Source organism: Ostrinia furnacalis, unplaced genomic scaffold, assembly GCF_004193835.3.
Source record: "Ostrinia furnacalis isolate ACB-3 unplaced genomic scaffold, ASM419383v2 OfSCF5861, whole genome shotgun sequence".
Taxonomy (NCBI): domain Eukaryota; kingdom Metazoa; phylum Arthropoda; class Insecta; order Lepidoptera; family Crambidae; genus Ostrinia; species Ostrinia furnacalis.
The window spans coordinates 41940-65465 of NW_021136100.1; the positions used below are offsets into that span (position 1 = coordinate 41940).

At 37.6% G+C, this 23526-nt stretch overlaps 1 protein-coding gene across 1 annotated transcript; it reads right to left on the minus strand.

Annotated features, from left to right (window-relative positions):
- Nucleotides 1-259: 259 nt before the first annotated feature.
- Nucleotides 260-23046, minus strand: LOC114361645 (myrosinase 1-like). Its single transcript, XM_028316761.1, has 11 exons — nucleotides 22944-23046; nucleotides 22395-22501; nucleotides 18400-18547; nucleotides 16847-17013; nucleotides 15595-15855; nucleotides 15053-15141; nucleotides 3310-3457; nucleotides 2495-2652; nucleotides 1431-1580; nucleotides 686-777; nucleotides 260-401 (listed from the first exon to the last, which is right to left on the minus strand). Exons 1-11 carry the CDS (start codon nucleotides 22970-22972, stop codon nucleotides 260-262), a joined length of 1491 nt encoding a protein of 496 aa, XP_028172562.1. The 5' UTR covers nucleotides 22973-23046.
- Between the last annotated feature and the right edge of the window lie 480 nt (nucleotides 23047-23526).

Below are 23526 nucleotides of genomic sequence, written 5' to 3' on the forward strand. Positions count from 1 at the left end.
GCAAACCAGTCGAAAAGTGGTCGAAAAGCCCCTTTTTTGTATGGAGTTTTGACGGATTCTATTTTCGATTCGATTAAACAGTGCGTTTTGTCTAGGGGGGCAGATCGCCATCGCCGGCGCGATCATAGGGATATGACAGGTCGCGCGACCCATGACAGTCCGCGCGACCTGTCATTGGCCTTTGATCACGCCGGCGATGGCGATCTGTACGTGTTGGTGTGGTTGTAGCTTTAGGTGTGGATTCAAATAAAACAACTGGCTATAGTTCATCGTTCCTATATTTTTGAGCGACATCCAAGGAGTTGCTCTTGATGACGTCCGCGTAGAACTGAGCGGACCGCCGCGGCGTGCGCGGGCGCAGCGGGTCTTCGAAGTCCACTTCGTACAAGCCGAAACGGGAGCTGTTTAGAAAAAAAGATAAGTCAAGAATTTGTCATCTTCCTTCGTTCATTCGTTTCAGCCAAATGACGTCCACTGCTGGGCAAAGGCCTCCAAAGATTAGACGCAATTAGATTTACGCAACTCACAAGAAACACAACATCTAGATTACTTGTCTTTTCTTGAAAGTGACATTCAGACAACAAAATCCCAGACCTGGCCATAAATAAAATAAGAAGAATGTGCTATTTTGCAAACTACCCTTTATAAATTCCGGTGATACATTATTAATTTGATATGTACCTACTTGTAACCGTCATTCCACTCAAAGTTGTCCATCAGCGACCAGGCTGTGTATGCGAGGACGTTGACTTTGTCTTCGTTGATGGCCAAGAGCATCTGGAAACAGAAATAATAATTAACTATATAATTGTACCCAACTTGCAGAAGCTCTGAATCCATCAGAGAAATCCTCGCTATCAGGCAATTAGAATTACAGACTATGTGTAATTTTCGATTAAACAAGATCTCTTCTTATTGGTGTGGAAAATGGGCAAACATAGATGTCTTGTGTCCTTTACCTTCAGGAGCCACCAAATATTTTTTTGTTTTCATTATAATTAACTTGAAATTAGCCACTCCCTGCACAAACGTAGACAATTTTTGGGTCCAATTGCTTCCACTTGACATTGTATAACGATTCGATTTCCTATGATGGTGTGCCGTGTTGGAAACTAAAAGTGTCTAAGTTTGCGCAACCCTTTAGTAGTTCCAGACATTACTTCTTACTAACAAACTCCAACCTTCACCTCTTTTTAATTATGTATTATCATCATCATTATCATTTCAGCCACAGGACGTCCACTGATGAACATAGGCCTCCCCCAATGACTGCCACATCGCGCGTTGGTAGCGGCCTGCATCCCGCGACTTCCTGCGTTCCTGCTACCTTTATGAGGTCTTCTCGCTCCATCTTATACGCTACATTTTCCGGTATGTGACCTCCACTCCACAATCTTGCTGTCATATTAATAGACTAAAATGACACTTACCTGCTCCATGTATTTCTCGTGGTAATCGACGCGGTTGTAGTCTTCCAGGCTGTGGGACGAAGCGCATCCGTTCTCAGTGATTATGATGGGAATGTCCCCATATGTATCCCTAATATACACCAGGAGCTTGCGAAGGCCTTCAGGGTTTGACTGGAAGAAATTGCACAGTTGTGATTGGAGAGAATCAAAAATAATTTAGTAGATAATATTTTAAACTATTATGTTGCATTTTTTACTATAAAATTATCACTTCACGGGATTTATTGCAACAATATCTATTTTAACGGTAAATAATATTTACCCTCCCGACGTTTCGGCTCGGTTGCACGAGTCATCATCAGTCAGACTCATCGCGCCGGAGCAGACGACGCCGCATCTCTTCAGTCTGCCCGCGACCATGACTCGTGCAACCGAGCCGAAACGTCGGGAGGGTNAGTCTGCCCGCGACCATGACTCGTGCAACCGAGCCGAAACGTCGGGAGGGTAAATATTATTTACCGTTAAAATAGATATTGTTGCAATAAATCCCGTGAAGTGATAATTTAGTAGATAGTTATAAATTTATTGGAAAATACAAACGACAATAGCCCAACGGTGTCAGCATCGTCGATTTGAGTCGTCAGATTCGAGGAACGCTAGTTCAGTTCCTGTTGACCGCTGCATACCTAGGTATATCTGGGGGCATTGAAGTGCCCTGTCAAGATGAGATTTATAAACGACTTGCAAGGGCACATATTCGGCCTACTAAGGTGTAGAGTTAATGTAGTTAGGGCGAGTAGAGTTAGAAGTTTGGCTCCACGGATTATCCTAATTCATGTAGAGATATGATATGATAACTTTTTCGTGGTGCGAACCATACGTCTCGTGTTGGCAACATTTTCGTGAAAATGTTTTTGGTGCCATACCCGCTTTTTCATCCATCTGTCCATCAAACCTTGGTTACTTTACCTTTCATCTGGTAACTTCGAAAATGGTCGGTCCTTAAAAACCTTTTTTACTTTAATCCTAATTTGTATATTCGGCAAAAAGTTATAGGTATTTTTGAGCGTGACCTTTAACTTTACCTTCAACCATTCACTGCTTGTGTTGCCCCATTTCGGAGAATATTCCAGAACGACGCCCATCTCTTCGGATCCTGACATGAAGTGGAGGACGTCATCGGGTCTCTGACGGCGGACCAGTAGGCTGGTGTAGTGGTTCAGACCGTAGTAGTCAAACGTACCTGGACCAAGGTTCGATATTGATATTAACTATAGGGATGAGAGCGGCACGGAGAGGTGACATTAACATTATGACGTGGCAGAGCAAATCTGAAGGAGATCTGAAGTCTCGCTGACGTTTGACCGTCACAAAGTCAAAGTCAAAGTCAAAGTCAAAATGTATTTATTGCATTTCATGAAACACCCTGCCGTGCCATATCCTCAGGCACTGACGCAGTTAATAGCTACTCTGCAGACGTTTATCTATGTAGAGAATAATTTAAATTACCTACTTACAAATTAAACCATTTAAAACAAAGATAAACGAATCATGCGTCGTTTTATATTGCTGCTTCTTCGCCTCTTTCGTTCGTTTTGATAAAAATAAGATAATGCTTGAAAATGTTTTTTAAGAGTGTAAGAAGTAAGGGCACAGTACGCAGAACTGACGGCCGATGGGGCAGCAAGGTTCTGGAGTGGAGGAACGCAGCGTGAGACATCCACCCACAAGGTGGACCGTCGACCTGTTAAAGGTAGCAGAAAGGCGCTGGATGTAGGCCGCTACCAACCGTGCGATGTGGAAGTCATTGGGGGAGGCCTATCATGTTCAGCAGTGGACGTCCTGTGGCTAAAATGATGATGTTATTGAAGAAGTAAATTGTAGTTGAAGGTAGGTATACCTCTCATGAACTCAATTTCTTCGGTCGTTAAGGCTGGAAGCCTGGACGTCCAGTACCCTTCTTTGCGGCTTGCTTCTGCCATCTTCTGTTCTAGTATCGGGGGCCAGCCACCTTCTTTCGAATATATGGGATGGCTGTACCGACCCTCCTGAAAATACGTAGACATTGATTTAATATTGAGAAGATCGAATGAGATCGTGAATTTTATCACATGAAACTGTTAAAATTATTGTAAAGCTTTTCATCGATTCAATTAAAATGTAGAAATTGTATCATCAATACAGCTTTTAATCTATGCTTTAATTTTGATCTTGGTTTCATATTTGTACANAACACGAGTAAAAAGACCGTCACCTGGAGTAGAAATTTTTGTTTTTTTTTTAAATGCCCATTATTTTGAAAATATGCCATATAGATTTTTTTTTTTATTTTTCTGATAACCAGCATAACTTGCCTCAACACCCAGTTCCGGCTTGACGTTACATTACGGGACACCCTGTATAAATACCTTGTGGATAGCGGCTACATTTACAAGGAGGATAAATGATATCCATCGTATGTTGGAAACGAGTGAGCCCGGCGTGGATTCCATATATGCGGCAGTAGATACCTACATTGGAACCACGAGTTCAAGAGCTATTCGACCATGACGTACAGATACATAAATACCTTGTGGATAGCGGCGATGAAAAAGAGATTTGAATCTGAGACAACTTTGAGAAATTTGACAGAAACGTAAGGCTTCTGGGGCCAATTCAAAAGAGTCGACGAAGACCTGCAAAAATATAAGTATGACAAGTTCCAATACCTAATCCAACGCATGGAATATTTGGCACTGTTGATTCATCGCGGTCGGAGGGCTGTGCAGCGGCATATTAAGGTCGAAGAGATAGTGCTAATAGACACTAGCCAGAAAAGGACACTGTGGCTACTAGGCCATGTCATAAAGATCATTACTGGTACTGATGGATGGCCTAGAATTGCGGAAATCCGGACGGCGACAGGAGTGATAACGCGACCGGTGCAGCGACTCTATCGACTGGAATTAGAAACGGAGAATTAGTTTTATTATCTTATTTTATTCTTCGGAGGGTTGTACAAAACCTATTTTGAGTTTGTCGATGGACGAATGATTTTTTATATTGTTTATTTGACAAGTGATTTATGGCTGTCAATAAAATGTCCGCATATTAAACATCTCTTTCTTTACAATCCCATTTTATTTTCTACACTTAGGTCTTTTAACCGTCAAAAGATTTTTTGTTTGGGAGATATTATACTTCACTGTTGTAAATTTCAAAATATACTAGAGGCGCCACCTTGTGTTCTATGGGAGTTGGTAATGTTGTTTGAAACAAAAGACAGTTGCACTTTTGCTTGACAACGAGAACGTTGTTTTATTTTACACTAGCACAAAACTATGCTTCTATGGTATGCTTCTACCGTCTATGGGTACTACTAACTAATGGTAAGTAAAAAAATAGCAATTCTAGAGAGCGGCGATTGAACCCGCGACGATGAGGTCTCGCGTTATAGTTTGCCCAAGTGGAGTCCCAATTTGCTCTTTGCTACGAAATGTAATATTCTAAATTCTAACACTACTTTTCCTCTTTTTCAAAAAAAACGTAAACTTTGTGGGTAGTAACCAAAATAATTATTTACCTGGCCGATAGTTTTAAAAGTCGATTATTGAGAATTATCGTATAAACCGATCACTAGCTATAATAATTTATAATGTATGTACGTGACATTCAGACAAAGTGGACCTAGTAACACAGATAGAGTCCTGCGCAATCAGCTTTCGCGTGCATTTGCATCACGGTTATTTATTACTCGAATTCTAGCTGGTATTGGTTTGTGTATATGTAAAGACAACAGCACATCAGACTACCCATTTTTGTTGCATATTCCCTCCTATTACAGCTGCATAAGAACCCACAGTGTTTACCTTGACGTGCTGTCGTCCGTATTAATTAATGTTCATCTCAGTTCGCTCTCCTCAGTCAAGCAAGAGACGCTTACTCGTAAGACAAAATGTGGGTATTGAAGAATGGACATTATGTCACAAGCGATTGAGATACAATAGCAATATAATATACCTATTATATCTACATATCTCTCATCTTATTTTACGTCATGTTAACAAAAAAAACATTATTTTTGGGTAACATAGCATAGAATAGCTGAAAGTCTCTCAAATACTCCTACGCCGTAATCAAAACTATGTTATGGATGTCACAACACATGTTAACGTTATTATGATCAGAATAAGTGTGGGATTTTATGTGAGTACATCTGTTCCACATTTAACTTGAATTAAATCGTAGTGTTTTCTGTTAAGAGCTCAAACAATAAAACTTTGACGCAAATAGGTAATATAGTAATATATTTATTTGTTAAGATGTCAATTTTTTTACTTGCATGGATTTAAGTATATCTTTGCGTCGTATTATTAAGAAAAAACATAGTTCTTTTGTATGCCGCTAGGGGCGAGAATTATTGGTTGAGTTTGAGTAAAACTGGTTTACTACTATTCTATTATACTTTTTCCCGTATCTTCGCCCGTGATCATATTGGTTTTTCAAAGAAAGACTATACCGATTCCCGCGTGAGTGTCCTTTTTCAAAAATATGTTATATTTTTCACTGGGTCTCGAACTATCTCTACATAAACCATTAATCAAATTGTTTCAGTGGCGTTCAGAGTGAAAAGGTACCAGACAAACGAACTACTTTCACATTATTTTATAAAATTGGTAAGGAAGTATGAATTACTTCGTAAATTCTTTATCCTGCCTGTCTATTAATTAATTAATTGAGATTTGAACCTTTTTATAAGCTCATAAAATGTGCCGCAAAAGACACAGAATACTGACATTAATAATAAAGCTATTACAATAAATAATAGTAAAGTAATCGCACAATGGAATGTTTACATTACCATAATTAGGTGAAAAATATTTTGATGTCGGGCATAAAAGCAACACTATAATACGTCTTCACTGTATTTCAATAAGATGTAAAATCGTTCTTTCTTTATAGCAGGCATATAATTATGGAGAATCTAAAATGTAGTCATGTGATACTCTTAAGCGGATGTCACATAGTACCTCAAGATCACAACGATTGGATCGATTGACTAACGCTGATACTAAAGCTTTGGGTAAACTATGAAGCATTTTTCTAAATCTTAGCAGACACCCCCAGTGAGCCCGCAGCCTTACCTCGCCTATCGGGCGCCGTTTGCTTTGTGCGACACTGGATTAACATAATATTACATTATGGAATATTAATAGCTGTCCAAAACATACAATCGGATTTTCTATACTTTAAATAGCATTCCACAATCTCCACATATTATTTATTTGATGATTTATTTAATATGGAGGTGTAGCTACTGAAATTATTTTAAAAGTGGTTGATGTCATTTGATGAAAACTGACATTTGACTCTTGAGGCGAAGATTCGTATATCTTTAGTTAAGAATTGAATCAACTATAATGTAATATGTGATGTGTATAGTGTAATAACCTAACGTGAAATGGCAATTCTCACTTCATCAAAAAAATCATGACATGCTATCTATATAAAATATGATATGACATGATATCTATACATATAATCGCAAAATGTGTTGGTAAGCGCATAACTCAACAACGCCTAGACTAATTTTACCAATTCTTTTTTTTAAATGTTTGTTGAAGTCCAAGGATGGTTTTTACGGCGATAAAAGTTCGATTAATTACCGGGAAACCCCTAAAAAAACTCGAAACTTCTTCCCTAAGGGGGTAAAACGGGGTTCACGCGAACGAAGTCGCGGGCGGCCGCTAGTTTTTTAATAAAGTGAGAATTGTCATTAGGTGTTGGCGACAGATCTGGTAATAATATCAGTGATAGATTCTATCACATAAAATAAACCCAACAGAAACCCAGTATTATTAAGGTTCGGAGAAACCGGACATCAGTAGGAAGGTAGGAGTCGGAAATCAGTAGTTTCGCCATCGCCATCGTGCACGCGTTGGTTTGGTCGAACCTTTAAACGTAAGATGCATTTCCGAGAGGCCGCAGATGCTGCCTTCGAAGCAACTGACGTGGCCATTGAGGCGAATGAAGCCGTCAGCGCCAGGAGCAGAGCCATGCCGCCAACTGCGATGAGAAAACTTTTGCATGATGATCTCAGTGTGTGTGGAGTGAATGGAGGGAGTGGAGGTGATCTCAGAGAACGGGGTCTGCTTTTCAGGGTCAGGAGACACTGCGTCGATGCTTTCTACTACTTATCAGTTTGTCAAGAATTTTGAGATCATAGCAGATATTATAAACAGAAAGGTGATTGATCTTGTCACCTTCCTCGATGAGAACAGGGACTTGCGGCAAAAAAGAAGTGTGCCTGTTGGGAACCGATAGGTGGACCAACCTTTTTTTTATATTTGTCTATGTTTTTATACTTTTTTTATTCTTATAAGTATTGAAGTTATGTTTTTGAGATTTGGAAAAAAATAAACCTTTGGAATAAAACATTTTGCCCCACATTTTTAAATCATGAGTAAATCGAGTAAATCAGCATTGAAAAAAACTATTTAACACTTCATCCAGGGATGTACGTTGTACCTACGTGCCGCACAGGTAGACATCGTATTTGACGGAGGGCTCCTCTTCCAGTAATTTGGCAAGGAGATGCCCAGATACCGACAATCTGCGTAAGCTACATCCACTTTAAAAGGAAGAACTACCTACTATATTGTGAGTTTGATAAGTGGTATCGTAGTAGCCTCCCTTGCTTCGTCCTCAAACTCCTCCTTCCGGAAATTTCACACGGGGTCCTAACTGTCTAAGGTGCGTAAGAGGCGGACGGGTCTATTGTTTGTTTTGTCAGCAAATAGCGCCAGGGCCGAGGTGCGAACTACCAACAACACAACAACCTCGTAAAATGAAAGTCAACTTTACTTAATGCTTAAAATATTTTTACTCTTAGCTAAATATTTCATTATGACCAACAAATACAAGATGCGTGTGAGATGTGTTTATAATTTAGCAAACATTGCCGCGTGGGCGTTAAATTTATCGAATTTTACACCGTAGGCTTTGCAAGATAAATTTAAAACGTATATTTTTTAAAATATTTAGGCTAGTGGGGAGGAGCTCGCTTGCAAGCAGGCTGAGATGTACAAGCGTTCTATGGAGGAGATGACAATCACCTTCAATCGAGAATTCGAGACCAAGTGCACGGTCAGTGCAGAGCAACTACAAATGGGCTTCCAAGATGTTCAGGCCAAGATTATACAGGTTCCTTTCGCAGCCCCAAAATCTCTGATTTCGATGTCATCCCGACGCTTAGAGGTCCAGTCAACTAGATTCAGAAGGACTTTATCGCAGCCCTTATGGAATCCTGAATATTTCTAGCAACGAAGCAAGTTTCCATCTAATGGATATCCTTAACAAAGAGCTAGAGTCTTTATAACGAACTTTATAATCGCATTCCTAGGTGAAAGGAAAGATATGCTTGAAAAAATGTTGCATGCGTAAATTGATAACGTAATTTTTCGAAAACTCATATTAAACAACTACTAAACTTATGTATTAGGAATTCTAAAAGATCATTAGAGCCACTTTATCTTAAGTTACCTACAGCTATCAATGTGTGGACATAAAGTTTCTTAACACTTGACATTTCAACAAGCGTTACAATATTTGCAAAGATGACTTGCAATAATGCGCACATCATAAGGACTTCAGATAAGTATACAATACATACTTTATATGTATAATGTTTAGATAGGTTCCATAGATATTATGTTCCCATAACATCTAGTGCGTCACAACAATGTCGCCCAGTATATTTTTAATGGAAAATCACAGCCCCTGAGAAAAGCTGTGACATATAACGCGTAGGTGAACTCTCACGCCTGCCTACCTAGTGGAAAGCCCCTTCATCGCCGATGGTAAACAAGCGTATTAGGTGTCACAACGCATTATCTCCACATTCTAAGAATTAATACATTGAGAGCGGGAGCACGAAAATAAATTAATAATGAACAAAGTAATGTGTCTCTATGCTAGAGATTCATAAGATGGACGATTCTGTGAGTTAGATATTGGATTTGAAAAAAAAAACAATACAAGATAATATAGTGCATTTGGATACAGATTTGCAATCTACTAGGCATTTAAAGTATAGTTTAGTACCTGCCAAATCGAAGTAAAAATGTACCATAATCAATACTAAATTATTTTCCCAGAGGATTAAAAAAATCATAACAAAATTTTAACCTGATCTGTTGCAACACATTATCACAAACATTTTGACTTTAGGTCTTAATAATAAATCTTAAGTCTTCTAGATTCTACTTTTGATGAGGCTATTCTGATTTATATCAATGAACTATTTAAATTTCAACAGTACTCCGAAAACATGTAAAAGGTAACCCTCATAATATGGCTTTATTTAATTCGTTTTTGCGCCTATGCTTCAAAAATCATATATTTTTATGTAGTACCTACTTACTTTTGGCTTTTTCCTCCCCTCCTTTTTCCTGTCAACCATAAATACTAAACTAATACCGAACCAAATATTTCTTTGACCATTAAAATTACCGACAGGTAAGTTCTAACAAGTTTATTTTTCTGTATCAGAAGAAGAAGGTTGATGAAAATCACTTTTTATCAATCTTGAAACGTTAAATGCAATGGATTTCAAAACCAGTACCTATCATGCATCCTTCGAAGAAATGTGAGCACACTGAAACATGAGCGTCCGTTAATCATGTTAATTCCTGGAGGTGTTCATATTTCGGTGGCTTTTTTAGTAATTCAAAATATAATCAAAGACGTTTAAATACTTCTTAATAGTTTCTAAAGTAGCTTCTTAAGTTTATAGCATTACCTAAGTACAATCTAACAATAACGATTGTTTAATCACATACTTATAACTACGTGTGTGACTTACGAAATCAGCTCGCACATCTAAATCGCCAAAACCTACAAACCCGTATTAGAACTGAGATGTTTTCAATAAAAAACAAAGTCATTGGGAAATCACATTTCGTAATCGTAAGTAGAAAACGCTAAGGACTCCGTAGTTACCAAACCACTACGTGATTGGTAGTGAAGCAATAGCAAATACGAACATATCGCTTGCCGACAAATATAGGATTTAATTAGCTTAGGATTAAACGTTGAAAATGACGCATCGGTGCGTTGGACAGAATGAAATATGAACATAGCCTTGACATCATGTCAGTAAAGTGCTAATTGGATTTGAATAGATAAAAGAATAAACTATGAATAATACGAGTGCCCATCTAGTATGCTAACAAGTAATCAGTTAATTCAATTCAAAAGTTATTTGGCTATCTATAAAGGCTTGAAGTTTTTTGTCGAATTGAATGGCTTATAGGTACTCAATTATATTTTAATGCTTCACGCAGAATAACAGTTTGTGTCATCATTGACAATGAAAATATGAATCTGCATCAATGCATTAGCTACCAATTATGCCGTTTAAACTAAAATCATTTCCTTATACAAAATTGTAGTGGAAGTTCTTTCCATTTGGTATGAATGTGAATTATGTCCGATTAAACGGATTACCCAATGTTAAGGTGAGCACATGTGAAGGTCTGAATGGTATGAGGGTATACAAGCGTCAAGCATGTCATATCGCTAACGCTACATCTCAGGGTGCCAGGGCGAACCCTGTTGTACTGAAGCCCTTATCCCTCTACAATATACCTCTGGAGGGACGGACCGTTTTTGTCCTATACTCGTGGGAACAACATGATCAAAAAAGAAACATCTAAAGAAAAAAAAAAGATACTTAGAGAAGGTGAAATTAAAGCGACTACGCTTAGAAAAAAAACTAGTTTAGCAGTAGCTAAATGTTTTAATAACCTGTAAAAAATAAACTTGCTAACAACGTTTGACGCCTAAATTCGTGAGTTTGACACGACGTGCGAGTTGACGAACAAGTCGCTAAATACAGAAATCTTAATAGTCTTTTTTTATTTCAATTTTTTCAAGAAACTAGATTTTATTATTTACTTATTTCTTATTAAAACGAATTAAAAAGTTCTAAATAATTTAATTTTGGTGAAAAACCATTTTTAAAGTAGATAAACTGGATTATTAAGTAAAGTACGAGCATGTAGGTACATTAAAATTGTCATGACATTTTTCTTTGCCAGCTAATGGAAAATCGCGCTTATCCGAATGTAAGTCAAGACAGGTCACTCCCACATCTAATGCTTCTCAAAATTGCCAATGACTCTCATTTTTTCATGCAGACTGCATATTCACACCAAAAGAAAAAGTTGCTCGTAATACTTATTACACGATTTTCTTGTTTAAATAATACAGTTTGCCATATTAAGTATGTACATAAGGGAGAGTCCGCTAATTTGGACCAGTTTTTTTCAATCCCATTTTACACATAGTTTTCTTTTGTTTTTGCTAATGTCCATGGTATATGATAAAAGATACATTATTCAACTTACTATTTCATAAGTATTAATTAACATGATTGTTGTATATTTAGCACAAATCAACAAAGTACGAGTTCAGAGCTTCGGTCCAATTTAGCCAACCGGTTCGATAATTTGTACCACAGGGTTACTAAATTGGATTTCAATAAATTTCAAGCCTTTAAAAAAACTATGGCAAAATATTATACGATACATTCTTAACAAATTAGGAAACGAAGAGGAACAGTAGTTAATAACATAGACAATCGATATTGTTTTACACGTTATCACGATTTTGAGTACAAGTTTTGTAATTCCAATTATCGTAACGAACACTTGTACCTAATCTACTTTGCCAGTCTTTTGCTTTCATTTATTGTAAGTCAAACATAACTACGCTATTATAACTTCAAAATATGATTTACTACAAAAAAAATTTAAAATCCTTTGGTAAAGTTCCATACAACTTGATGTGGTACAATTTAGCCGACTAGGTGATAGTGCTTTTAAAAAATCGGTAAAAAATATAGCTTATAAATATCGAAAAATGTTCCAAATAATTGTAATCCACACTAATTTACGCTTCTAAATAATATATTAGAAACACCCTGTGATTAAATTTAACAAAATTACAATCCAAACATGTATTGTCAAAAGCTACTTGAAAACAATGAAAAAATACTTTTCAAAATAAAACCCACGTGTTTGTTGTCACGGCAAAAACCACATGGCCGATATTAATTGATTTTAGTTGTGTATCGCTGAGTGTTGCATTTACAGACATTCAATAAATACTTTACGAAATATGAGGGTGGTACAATTTACCCGGCGGTACAATATACCGAACTCTCCCCTAGATACTCTTGATGTTACTGTGTCTACATACAAGAATGTTGAGGTATTAACACCTATTAGCACCCCGTGTTGTTTTAGAACGAGTTAACTCTCGCTAACAGTAGCTTAAACAAACTTTTTGTTGACAATACGCCGGACGAATACTGCCTTGTCATATATTTGCGGCTTATCATACCTCCTTAAATACAGGGCGATAGAGTTCATTTTTGGGATGAATGAGCCAATATTGGTTATTTGCGTAAACTTGACACAGTTGACGTGTATTTCGTTTGCTAACAGTGTTTGATATTTAAGCGCCTTTTTATTGGAATGACTCGCCAAATAGATAAAGCGTCAAATTAAAACAGAAGCTACTAGCAATTGTTTTATAAAGTCCAGGAATATGTGGAAATTAAAGTGAAATATTTTTTCAACACCATCAGGTGAGATTCAGGCTAAGAGCTTCCTCGTAGTGGATAAAAAAAAAAAAAATTTAAAGTGTAAAAAAATGTTGACCTAAAAGTCAAAGTTAATTCTGAAGAATCTTCTATTTCTCCATTGCAAGTAACGTATCAAGACCTAATTCTCATTAAGGCATTTTTTTTTATATTCGTTTAACAGTTTTGGAATAAATTACTTACATTAAATCCTTTTTTATTTATTTATTTAAGACAACAATCAGTCATCTATAGGAACAAGTTTTACATAAATATTGAGCTTTGACAACTGACCAGTGACCAAACAGTGCCTGTAAATTGTACATTATATCCTCTTTATCCAAATGTAAACTTAACAAATTGGCTGTAGCAGGGGTAATAGCTGCAGGCTGTGGTCATGCTGAGTTAAAACAAATTTTAGCATCACTTGATGTACCGAAACTTCAAAGTTTTTTTTAGCTTCCATAAAATCAGCTCACCTTAACAGCCTGAAAGAACAGAACTTTTGATAAAGATAAGTAACCTATCAACTCCTAAGCGTTAAGGATTTGTACCTTTCGTCGCCAGCTCATCATGAGATAACGACTACGTGATGCAAACATTTAAATTACTTTAGAAAATAAACGTATCTTATAATTTTAAAGAATTATCCCTCAACTCTTAAGCGTCAAAGAATTTTACTTTCTTTAAATCAGCCTAAAAAGACGCAATACTTGAATAATTTAAGAAAAAATATGAAAAGCTAAAAAATATCAACTTTGAAGATTTCCCTAGGATCCCTAGTCAGATCTAGTGTACTCTCAAAATAGTTACACAGTATTACTACTGTGGTAGTTAGGACAAAAAATAAATTTGAAAACTAATCGGTGAACATACATAGAAAAAAAAAGATAGGTACAGTCGAACATAGAACCTCCTCCTTTTTTGACATAGAACCTTTTTTGAAGTCGGTCAATTAAGAGCGTTTACGCCGTTTGGCGCAAAAACAGTACTTTTTCAACTCGTTACAATCATTAACCAGTAATACTACAAATATGTTATAGGCATAAATAGTTAGGCAATTTCGTCGTCTAAATAGTTAATTGAGAAAATATTGCGATTAGTTTAGTATTCAAGAATTATATCAAGATAAGTCCACACAGGTTTTGTAAATTTCCACTTTAGCGTCAGTTTACAAGNGCAGATAAGATGGATATTCAATCCTCCTACGGCAGCATGGTGGGGCGGTTGGTTTGAGAGACTGTTCAGAGTTATCAAAGACTTATTGCGGCGTGTACTAGGTAAAGCTCGCTTAAACTATATTGAGCTGTATACAATTTTATGTGACGTAGAAGCAGTTGTCAACGAGCGACCGCTAACCTACACTGGCCAGAATGACATGGTTAGTACGCTAACACCAGCAATGTTTTTGCACGAGTTGCCAAGTACAAGAGTGGAAGACATAGATGCGGTCGATGCCAAATGCCTCAACTCAGTATCTAAGCGTATGCAGAACCTCAGGATAGAGCTCAGAAGTCGTTTCCGGAAGGAGTATTTGGCATTGCTGATTCATCGCGGTCGGAGGGCTGTGCAGCGGCAAATTAAGGTCGGCGAGATAGTGCTGATAGAGAGTAGCCAGAAAAGGACACTGTGGCCACTAGGCCGTGTCATAAAGATTATGACTGGTACTGATGGATGGCCTAGAGTTGCGGAAATCCGGACGGCGACAGGAGTGATGACGCGACCGGTGCAGCGACTCTATCCACTGGAACTAGAAACGGAGAATTAGTTTTTTTTTGTTTTTCTCTTATTTTATTCTTCGGAGGGTTGTACAAAACCTCTTTTTGAGTTTGTCGATGGACGGAAGATTTTATATTTTTATTTGTTTGACAAGTGATTAAGCTGTCAATAAAATGTCCGCATAAAGTAAACATCTCTTTCTTTACAATCCCAATTTATTTTCTACAATATTTAAAGCCCTGAAATAACTTATTTTGGTGCTATAAATTGCAATAAATCAATGTTTAAATTGGTTTACCCCCATAGCTCTGGCTAAATCAGCTGTTTCTTCAGTCTCTCCTTCCATTGGCTCGTACCATATAACGTGGTTCGATAGTGAAATTTTACCTATAAAATGTTAGCATTTTAACAACATGAGTACCTAATAGTAAATACAATACATGAATTATAAGTCCAAAGGCGATCATGGAACGGACGGGAAGCGCGTAGTAGGCAGGCCTCCCGCTTGGTGGACCGACTATTTGATGAAATTCGCGGGAAGTGCCTGGATACGGGCAGCGCCAGATTCTTGGTTATCCTCGTGTGAAAGACCACCACCCAAGCGCCACGCGTCTACTATATTTCGTTCGTTCGTTTCAGCCGAAAGACGTCCACTGCTGGACAAAGGCCTCCCTCAAGGATTTCTTCAAAGACCGGTCCTGCGCCGCTCACATCCAGGCACCTCCCGCAACCTTCACCAGATCGTCGGTCCACCTAGTCTACTATAGTGCTAGAGTATTATTATAGTACACACCGCTTCTGAGCTTATACATAATATAGTACATAGAAGTATTCACCTACCATTATAGTTCGGCCGGAACTCCTCATCATAAATCCGCCAAGCTTTAGCGTGGGCCATCAGCACATTCTTCGTGCAGAGGAACCTGGCTATGTCAAAGTCCACTATCATGGGAGCGAAACCTATGCCGGCATAGGCCATGTCACAAATAAGGGTAGGCTCGTTGATGGTGACCCATGTCTTGACACGGTCGGCGTATAGGGAATACAGGACCTTGGCGTAGTCGCCTAGCCAGTCTACTATGAGGGGGTTTGTCCAGCCGCCTGTAAGAAAGAAAACAGGTTCAGCACTCTACAAACTCTACATGTCGACAGACTTTAACAAACGTCAAAAATCTGTCAAACTCCAAACAAAAAGCACCGGTTATTGTTAAAGTTACGGTCCAAGTAAATTGGTGCAACTCTGCCTTATTATTGACTTCGCGTCTTCATACGGGTGTATCCCGCTTTACCTCCTTAGGGTTTGACGTTCATAAGTGACACTTGTGGTCTAAACTGAATAAATATATTTTTATTTTGATTTGATTTTGTTGAATTTTGCAAAATCATCTTAGTGAGCACCTACATTCTAAAAGAAACCGCCATGCAAAGAAACTCCTAGCACTTGTAGTTTCTAAGATTTTGTGATGAGTGAGTTAGTCAATCAGTGACCTTTCGACCTTTTATAGATATAGTACTAATGTTCTAATAACCCTTAAATATTATGCTTGTATTACGTAGAGACGTGGGTTCACCACTAATAGTAGAGCGGCGGCTGGGTTCCAACCAGCGTTTCTCTGATGACCAGTCAGGCAGTCCAACCCCTTCACCGTTCTTTTGATTAAATACCTACAGATGAACTGGTTTATTTACTACTATCTTTCCGCCCGCGGCCGCGTGGAATTTTGTCTGTGACAAACAAACTTTATCGCGTGCGTCCCTGTTTCAAAAACCGGGATAAAAACTATCTTATGTCCTTTCCCGGGACTCAAACTATCTCTATGCCAAATTTCATCAAAATCGGTTCAGTGGTATAGTGGTACAGACAGACAGACAGAGTTACTTTCGCATTTATAATATTAGTATAGATTTGCCTCTGGTAAATTAGAGAGGGTCGTTTTCCTGCAGACACAATGACCTGATGATAAATCTGGTAAAGTTCGATTAAAAACCACTATCTTCATTATCCAAGAAAATGTACCTTCAGGGATTTGACATCTCCTAATCTTCAGATAGACTGCTGATCTGACTATTCCTGAATTTCAAATGTACTCACCCAAATCTTGGAGCCTTTGCGGCAAGTCCCAGTGGTAAATGGTGACTACAGGTTCGATTCCCTTCGCGAGCAGTCCATTGATGAGATTGTTATAATAATTCTTGCCGTCTTTGCTTATTTTATTCGGAAAACCTGTAGGCAGGATTCTTGGCCAGGAGATAGAGAATCTAGAAACAACATTTGAAACTGCATTAGTTTTGACACCAAAATATTTGACGAAAGAAAGAAAAAAACATTTATTACGATGAACATCATTTTGTTAAGGACAGAGAACGTATACAGAAAAAAAAGACAGAAATAGCACATAAATATTACAAGGAAATAAAAAGTAAACTGAGCAGTGCTATCCTGTCGCAAGTCGCAACAGCGATGCCCATCGCAATGGGACTCCACTCAGCATATGCCGTATTTGCGACGAGACCATAATGGCTCGCAATGTGAAAAAGTTAAAGATCTCTGAATGTAGAGCCAAGCTCCTAATGCCCGTATACACAAACGATACTTGCTGTAAAGCAGCAAATCGAACGCACAGCGTTGATAGAGCTTTGTTATTGATTCGTGTGTCACCCTGTGCGTCCACGCGCACTGTGAGACCTCATAGTAATGTTTGTGAATAGGCTACCTAAAAATACACATCCTATTCGAAGCTATACCGGTTATATGGCCGTTTCGCTATCATATGGGCAGTGGCGGCGTAAGGCGTGGGCGACGTGGGCCACCGCCTACGGCCTCGCGGTACAAGGGGCCTCGCGCATCATAATTTAAAAAAAAATGTATACAAGGTGGAGATGACAAATATGACAATATCACAATACGACAATACATGCAAACATTGACTATTAACCGATTGAGTCCCAGACGGCATTAATTAATGTCATAACAATTGATTACCTATTGTGTCTAGATTCGCGGAGCTTGAAGGATTAAATATAAATTCTTGATAGCTAAACAATGTAGTTAAAAATAAAAATATATTTTTTTCCAAACAAATTCAGTCATAATCAGACACAAAATTAAGCATTATTCTTTGGCGCAATATTCTTTTAAAAATAAATCACTGAATCAAGAAATCAGAAACTGTCAATGAATAGACCATTGACCCGTTTTTTTTTTATTATTTCATAAAATCCGTCTTCAGGTCGCCACAGAACAAGGCCTCGCGAAATCTGTCTTGCCCACATCAAATTTAGGTCTTGTTTGTTCGAAACTGTCGAAAGAGGTAATCAATCATTTACCTAATGATAATGTAACTAACTAGGTAATATTGTTTTAAAATAACTTAGTTGCTTAATAATGAACGAATGAACCAAGCGATATTCTTTTGTACCTAAATACATTTAATCGGTTTGTCGATTAGAACTTTCGTGGGCCTCACTGCAAATGCAATTGAATGCGACGTTTATTAATGAGTTACATTATGTACTTACCTACTCACAGTTCGACGTTTCGGCTGCGATGCTGAATTAATTGAAATGGAACGCGAAAGTTTAAAATCTTTATTGAAATTGAATTAGTTTGTATGACCCACCTACCGTATTTTTATTGGTACATACCTATAAAAATGCACTCCCAATTCCACCGCCATGTCGATGTCCCTCTGCCACTGGTGATAGGAGTCGCAGGCAACGTCGCCATGACTTCTGTCGACTATGGCGCCAGGGTTGGAATGTGTGAGCCGGTCCCAGATGCTTTCCGTCTTGTCTGCCATGAAAGGACGGGAAACGGTAGAGTAAGTACCTACTAGGTATTTGTAGTTCACTAGCGACAGGGCGACAACTACCGACTACTGTTTGAACTATCATCATTTCGGCCATAGGACGTCTACTGCTGAACATAAGCCTTCTCCCGCAATGATTTCTATAATGACCGGTTGGTAGCGGCCTGCATTCAGAGTCTTCCTGCTACCTTTATGAGGTCTTCAGTCCACCTTGTGAGTGGACGTCCTGTGCTATTTATTTATTTAATTAAAGTTATTTATTATTATTTGCGTCATTTAAATTTGAATATAGCTGACGTATTAGCTGATCCATGTCCACCCTCAATGTCATAAAGTAGCAGGAAGGCGTTGGGTGCAGGCTGCTACCAACCGAGCGATGTGGAATTCATTGGGGGAGGCCTACGTTCAACAATGGACGTCCTGTGCCTGAAATGATGATGATGATGACCTGACATACCACAGCTTAAAGGTTGAATACCTACACGTCTCTCACATAACTAATTAGTTAACTATTCTATGCCTATTTTTGTAAAGGCAACTCTACATTGTAATTTTCAAATTATGTAAAATAGTGTTAAAAAATTTGGAAGTTCGAAGGCCATACGCTTTATGAGGCTTTTTATTTTATGCTAACTTCATTAACTTGTTATCAGCTAGACGTTAATTCACGAAAGGATGACGTTAGTTTAAATTCTAGACTGATAATAGTAATTTAGTCCATTAAGCAGGGTAGACCGGGTACAATAGTACCACGGGTCAATAGTACCATCGGCGATATTTCTTCATACAAGCGACATTAGATTGTGTGCATAGCGTCAGAATATGCGCTTTTTGTGTTTCCATCCGCTCACCAGTCGGCGGCGCTTGCGCTGAGAAACGAAGATGTACAGGAAGGATTTTTGTTTTTTGCCCAGCCGCAGTAAGTTTTTACGTCAAATATATGAGCCCATAAGTTGCCTAATATGATATTTGTTACAAGGTATTGTTGTCAATAGTTTATTCAGGCTCTAAACTTTGTATCGACAGCGAATAATTGGCATTCACTGTGAAAATGACTGAATTTTAGGTGAAGTTCTCTTGACTACCTACTTGGAACAATTGTACCAGTCTCCATGGGGTCAATTGTAGCGGTACAATCAACCCCGTGGTACAATTAACCCCCGGAACCTTATTTTATACTTACTACATAATATTTTAAATTGGTTATAATAAAATAAGTTATTATAAAACATTCACGTGGTTATTATTTTTACAATTTTAGGCATACCTACCAGGCATTAAACCCTTCTGAATATGTACATTTTAGCTTAATTCAGTAAGTAACTAAGTATTTGAACGTTTTGTTTTAGATGCCTCGGCGTAGAGTCAAAAGTACGGATCGCGGATCAACGGATCTATTCCTTCATGAACAGGCTTATGAAAAAATCTTGAAAGGTCGAAGCAGTAGTAGATATGTTACTGTAAAAGCTCGAACTACGGCTAATCTTAAGATTTAAGTGTAAGTCTTAGGATTTACCGACATGAGTTGGTAAATGTAAGTATTTCTGAAAGTACGACGACTTTTTCGAGCTTTTACCATTCGAATTCAGTATTTGCTAGGTTTTACCTCTGTCAGCTGGTAGATGTTGGTTTTAGGAATAAAACAATGAGTAATTCTTAATGGGGAATTATAACACGATCGACTAAAAAATAACTTAGCGACTGATGATGGCATACTTACTGTAACTTGAGCGGTATGAATTAATTGAGTAAGCGAAAAATTAACTTAACTAACGACGAATATTGATTAATATAATCAAATGCAGAACCAACGAGCTTACAAAAAGTGGGTTTTGTTTAATCCATTTTAGATATTAAAAAAATCCGTGCGACTACATTACTAAGTGAGCAAGTAGAAATACAAAGAGGGCAACTTCAATATTAAGATAGATTCGATTTTTTCCAATTGAAGTAATTTCTGATAATGATGATGATGATGAGATGCGCTGAGCACGTTATGACATGTTTTGTTTTTCAACATTTACCGTGCCATTAATGTAAATCCTAAGATTTACCAACGAAATGGTGGTAAGAGTTCGAATCGCAAACCTTGTGGGACGTTTACCATTAGAAATTGGTAGATCTTAGGTTTTACTGGAATATCTTAGGATTTACTGCAATTCGAGCTTTTACAGTAACAGATATAAATAATCAGGGTCAATTGTACCAGGGGTCAATTGTACCCTCATACAAAAATAGATTTTTCAGTTTTGATATTTCTATCATTGTTATTATGCTTATTGTTGTTTCAGAAGCAATATCCGAGCCCAATAGATGGCATATTATGTAGAAACAGTTAGTTTTTTCGTTTTTATGGAAGAAATGTTATTGTTTTGTTTTTAAACTTAAGTGTTGATTTTTCATACTTGTTCCTAAATATTTTCGATCTCAATTAATAAATACTGATGATTGTAGGAGATTAAGAGTACAGAATACCAATAAAGGTGATGATTAGATAAACATAACTACTTTTATTGCCTCATATATTATTGGTACAATAGGCTAGTTGCCTAAAAAATTTTTTTTAGTCCGTAATGTTTAATATCAAAAAATATTGGACACATATATTTTTATTTGTCAATCTAACAAATAATTACATACTTATGGTGCGTTGAAGTTGCGCACGACGTCACAACGTGCGGCATTTTTAAGCAAGCGTTGACGTCACGGGCCTCTTCTTATGAACTTTGGGGCGCTTTATCTCATTAAATTTTCATTAGTTTGAAAAAGTGAAAAATACGTGTAGAGTATTTTTTTATAAGTTAACTGATGGACTAATTAAAACTCTTGCTTTTTGACCCAGGCAACATCCCCATTGACCCGTTGTAGGGGTCAATTGTAACATGAGACATCGTTCAGTTCAAATTGGTTTTTCATTAAGTATTCGAAAGAATAGTTCAACTCTGCATGCTTAAATTTGTAGCTTAAGAATCTAGTTTTTACAGCATCCTAACAGAATAAGTTATATTTCATTAGAATTCTCAATATTGAACAATTTCCAAAAAATGGTACTATTGTACCCGGTCTACCCCACCTGTTTATACCAAGGAAAAAACCTATGCCAGCAGCATGATGGAATAAGCGACAATATTTATTTGATAGTAATTTCTTTTCTGTTTTTCAATATTTTATTTGATAGTAATTTCTGTTTTGAATAGAATATGATAATGTACAGATGAAATTCGTCAACGCCTTTAATTTTTTTATTGTTTTGTTGAATGAATGTCATAGTTTAATTTTTGTACAGTGCAAACAACACATTTTAAAGAAGTGACGTATCTACTTTAAGTTTCATTGTTTATGACTGTCCAATGTTATGGAACAGGAATTCATAAATAAAAGAATTACCTACTAAAAACTTTTCCGAGGAAATGCTGCCAGCATCTTAGCGTGGAACGGTCGAACTAAGCAAGTATTTGGTGGTTGGTGGAAGACCAAAAATTAAGCAAGTTCATCGTGCTGTTTGCCACCTTCATCATCATCATTTCAGCCAAAGGACGTCCACTGCTGAACATAGGCCTCCTCCAATGACTTCCACATCGCACGTTTGGTAGCGGCCTGCATCCACCTTCCACCACAATCTTGCCACCTTCATGATGATGAAATGTTTTACCCAAAAAGTTAATGTTAACTTCCTATAAAAGGACCTAACTAGCACATAGCATTTACCTGCATCAAAGCGTATTAATAGCTAGGCGATAATGTTACACAAATATTCAAGGAAAATAACAAATCAAATAGACATTTTTCCTCATAACAACACAAACTTAAACAACAAAAAGAGCTACTTACCACTGACATTCCACGCCCCCTCGATTTGGTATGCCGATGTGCCAACCCCAAACTTGAAGTCTGGGGGGAAAGTTCTTTTGGTTGCCCCCACCAACGCCAGAAGAAGACTTTAAAAGAATTGGTTAGAATTAGATTATCTTGGCAACAGATCTTTCCTTCCTTTTCAAAAGAAAGACGTCCACTGCTGGACAAAGGCCTCCCCAAGGATTTCCATCAACTTGTCCGCTGCAGGCTTTCAGGCCCTTCTTGCTTTCAGATCGTAAGTCCATCGTGAGAGAGCCCTGCTACGTCTTCCAGTATATGGCCGCCACTTTTAAAAACGTTACCCATGAATGACCATCCGTTTTACGAGCCATAAGTTAAGCCCCGGATAGTAGTGACATTTTTATAACTAAAGTAAGCAAGCAATCCAAGGTCCAATATGTAGTCCTATCGACTGTGCTAAAATAAAAACAGTTAAAAGTAATATCTTATCAAGAATTATTGTGGTTGTAAATTATAAATTATTTAATCTAAAATTTTATTTCTAACAATAAGTTTCCTACTCACCAGAAAACCACCTCCTTCGGAGTCGTCATTTTATAACTACAGTATACTACAGAGTAGGTACCTAATCGCACAAGTTTATCTTTGTAAATTACCCATTTACTCAGTATTTCAGACAGAACAAATACCAGTGGTTCCCCAACTTTAAGAAATGTAACCTTACAAGAAGATATTGTACATACCTAGATAGGCATGTACCTACTTAGTCAGTCTACCAGGTACTATCGGGGACTCTTCCGCCTGACCACTTTGTAGAAATTTTAGCGTAAGCGCATCGCTCCGGTCACGTGCTCACCCCGTCTCTAATTGGTTACGCATTTTACTATATTTTTACTACGACCAATAAGAGACAATCAGGGCTTAGGTTGCAATACGAAATACCATTGTGCACTTTATTGTCATACGGTTAAGGTTTAAAACGAAATGTTTCTTTTTCTTCAATCTTTCTTAGTTTTAGGCTGAGTTGCACCACCTAACTTTGACCGTAGCTATAACGGTAACCGGTGCTTTTTGTATGGAGTTTAACAGATTTTTGACGTTTGTCAAAGTTAAAGTAAGATGGTGCAACTCAGCTTTAGAATTTTAA

Coding starts and splice junctions, on each gene's coding strand:
- LOC114361645 (XM_028316761.1), bottom strand. CDS start 22,972: ATGACGACTCCGAAGGAGGTGGTTTTCTG. Junction 778..1,430: donor ACGAGAAATACATGGAGCAG/GTAAGTGTCATT, acceptor TTCTGTTTCCAG/ATGCTCTTGGCCATCAACGA. Junction 402..685: donor GAGTGGAATGACGGTTACAA/GTAGGTACATAT, acceptor TTTTCTAAACAG/CTCCCGTTTCGGCTTGTACG.